The 2,932-nt window shown below is 50.3% G+C and overlaps 1 protein-coding gene across 1 annotated transcript; it reads left to right on the top strand.

The window, feature by feature from the left end:
• Nucleotides 1–1,841: 1,841 nt before the first annotated feature.
• Nucleotides 1,842–2,615, top strand: LOC123399324 (pectinesterase inhibitor 10-like). Its single transcript, XM_045093738.1, has one exon. The coding sequence runs from the start codon at nucleotides 1,899–1,901 to the stop codon at nucleotides 2,457–2,459; it is 561 nt and encodes a 186-aa protein (XP_044949673.1). The 5' UTR covers nucleotides 1,842–1,898; the 3' UTR covers nucleotides 2,460–2,615.
• The last annotated feature ends 317 nt before the right edge of the window (nucleotides 2,616–2,932 follow it).

Genomic DNA, 2,932 nt, shown 5'->3' with positions numbered 1-2,932 from the left:
GCATCCTAGAAGCTTGGTGGTGTCTCGGAGCTCAATAATTGTGGTGTGAAGCTCCGGGCAAGCGTCGGGGTCTCCAATTAGGTTGTGGAGATTCCCCGAGCAATTTGTACGGGTACCGGTAACCGCCCCAAGGGTTGCCACGTGTACGGGTTCGGTGACTGCCCCCAAGGTTTGCCATTTGTACGGGTTCGGTGACCGCCCTCAAGGGTCCCTTAGTGGAATCACGGCATCTTGCATTGTGCGAGGGCATGAGAAGATTACGGTGGCCTTAGTGGCATCTTGGGAAGCATTGTGCCTCCACACCGCTCCAACGGAGATTAGCATCCGCAAGGGTGTGAACTTCGGGATACATCATCGTCTCCCCGTGCCTCGGTTATCTCTTACCCGAACCCTTTACTTATGCACTTTACTTTGTGATAGACATATTGTTTTTGTAATATACCTTGCTATCACTTAGTTGTTTATCTTGCTTAGCATAAGTTGTTGGTGCACATAGGTGAGCCTAGTTGTTTGTAGGTTTTGTGCTTGACATATTAAACGTTAGTTTTATTCCGCATTTGTTCAAGCCTAAACCTTAATTATTTTAAAGCGCCTATTCATCCCCCCCCCTTCTAGGCGACATCCACGTCCTTTCACAACCCCGGGCTGCTTTCCACACGTCTCCGAGACGCTGGAGACACCATGAAGTGTCTTTCACTCGATCAGTTAACCGATTCATGGGCTATCGAGGATAGGGTCATGGACCTGCCATCCAGGACCCACCTAGGTCCCCACACAGTCAGTAAAGTCCTAGGACTATCGATGCAACTCAGATTTTACTTGAGCATATGAAGTCACTCGAGCGTCCTCAAGTTAGTCGGACACGTACCGGCACACAAACCAGGACTAGCGTGGACGACGAAAGGGCTGCAACGGCTAAGGGACTTAACATCTCACGTAAAACACGGTGAAGACTAACGTTATCAGTAACATCATAGTTAGAGCTGATGTTACTAGTAGTAACTTTCATAGTTATAGTCATTTAATACCCTTGTAATGGCACGCCGTGGGCCCGACGAACTCTATATAAGCTGCCCTGATGCTTTTGGACAAGGATTAACCATCTTGTATATTCACACCCCCTATAAGCAAATACTAAGCCTTTGGGCTTGATACGTAGGGTCTTTATCACTTCCAATTAGAACCTGAACTCGTACATCCGAGTATTACACATGTACCGTTGCTAGGCTCTGCCCCCTCATTCGTACTCCCTCCGTTCCTAAATATAAGTCTTTTAAGAGATTTCATTAGGTGACTACATACGACGCAAAATGAATGAATCTATACTCTAAAGTATGTCTATATACATCCTATGTAGTCTTCTAGTAGAATGCCTAAAAAGACTTATATTTAGGAACGGAGGGAGTACCTGATATTATTTTCAGGCTCATTTCCTTGACAGAACCCGACGGCTACACGGGGCGACGATGAAAACAATTCAAATAAGAAGAGAACACTGGGTCGTAAGCAATAACGGGTCTACTTGCGGGCTCGATAAGCGTGTGTCGTCTGCTCCAATCAGAACGAATCTAAAAAAAGATCGGACGGCTCACGAAAACGGATGAAAGGCAATAAATTTCTTCCGGCTGAAAATTAGCAATTTCCGTAACTAAATGCCCATATTATTGGGCAGCACGTGCATAAGCGCTATATTTAACTGGTCAAAGTTAAGACCGTCCGTTGACCGGATGACGTGGATTCTCCCCGTACGCTCGCCTTCCCATGCATGCAAACATGCAGTTTGGCTCGATCGGCCTCACGCTCTATACATAACAAGCACACCACCACCATGGAATGCTAGCTCTACGGGACAAGGAATTCCTTTCCTTCATCCCACGCGACAACGGTCCATCACATATATGGCGTCCGCTTCGAATTCAGCCCGTCACCTCCTCCTCGTCGCCGTCGTTCTCGCGGCCGTGTCGCACTCCGTCCGGGCCAACGGCCACCCGATCACCGCCGAGGAGGCGTGCAAGCTGTACACCAAGCATGCGTCCTACTGCACGGACGCCCTAGCGAACGTGCCGGGGATCCCGATGGTGCCGGTGCCCCTGCCGGTGCTGGCGGAGCTGGCGGTGACCCAGGCGGCCACGAGCGGCGCCGCGGCGCTGGCGTTCATCGAGAGGCTGGAGAAGCTCGCCGGCGGGATGCCGCTGGGGTGCCTGGAGAAGTGCGTGGGGAAGTTCCAGGCGGCGGTGACGGCGCTGCAGAAGTCGAGGGCGGCGATCGTGGAGCACAGGGACGTGGCCCGCGTGAAGAGGTGGGTGAAGGCGGCGAGGGCGGACGGCGAGACGTGCATGGACGGGTGCCACATGATGGAGGGCGGCGCCGACCCAACCATCATCCGCAGGATCAAAGACCTCGGCATGCTCTGCTCCATTGCGCTCGCCCTCGCCGATGCCGCCGCAACCCATCACTAATAATTAATTAATCTTGGCGCGTGTCTCTCGTTTGCATTACCCTAACTTAATTATCTTTCGCGTCGTTATGCTTGTAGTGCACCGTTGAATCTGTAAATCTATGCTATACGTACACATATGCATGCCCGGCAGTGTGCCATTTAAGATCGAGTTACGATGGTGATCAAACCGCCGGTGCAACCGAAATGTCCATGTCCATTTCTGTGCGGACGTACCGAGATAGAGTAACCGACCGATGCGGCCGCGCTCGTGACTACTGAAAAGTTCAAACGTTTGGCCGCTGCTCGTGTACCTCTAGTCCGTCGACGACCACGATTTTCAATACAGAATGAAAGTTCATTAGTAACGGTCTCTGCACCAACTAAAATGCATACCAAAATACTAATACTCTGACATTAGATTTTTAGACATTATCAATTACACTTATAAGTGAATGGATACAATAGAGTAAAGATCCTCACCTGAAGTTGTAT

This window comes from Hordeum vulgare, chromosome 5H (assembly GCF_904849725.1).
Source record: "Hordeum vulgare subsp. vulgare chromosome 5H, MorexV3_pseudomolecules_assembly, whole genome shotgun sequence".
Taxonomy (NCBI): Eukaryota; Viridiplantae; Streptophyta; class Magnoliopsida; order Poales; family Poaceae; genus Hordeum; species Hordeum vulgare.
Note: the sequence above shows the minus strand (reverse complement) of the source record. Positions and strands in the feature narration are given on the sequence as shown.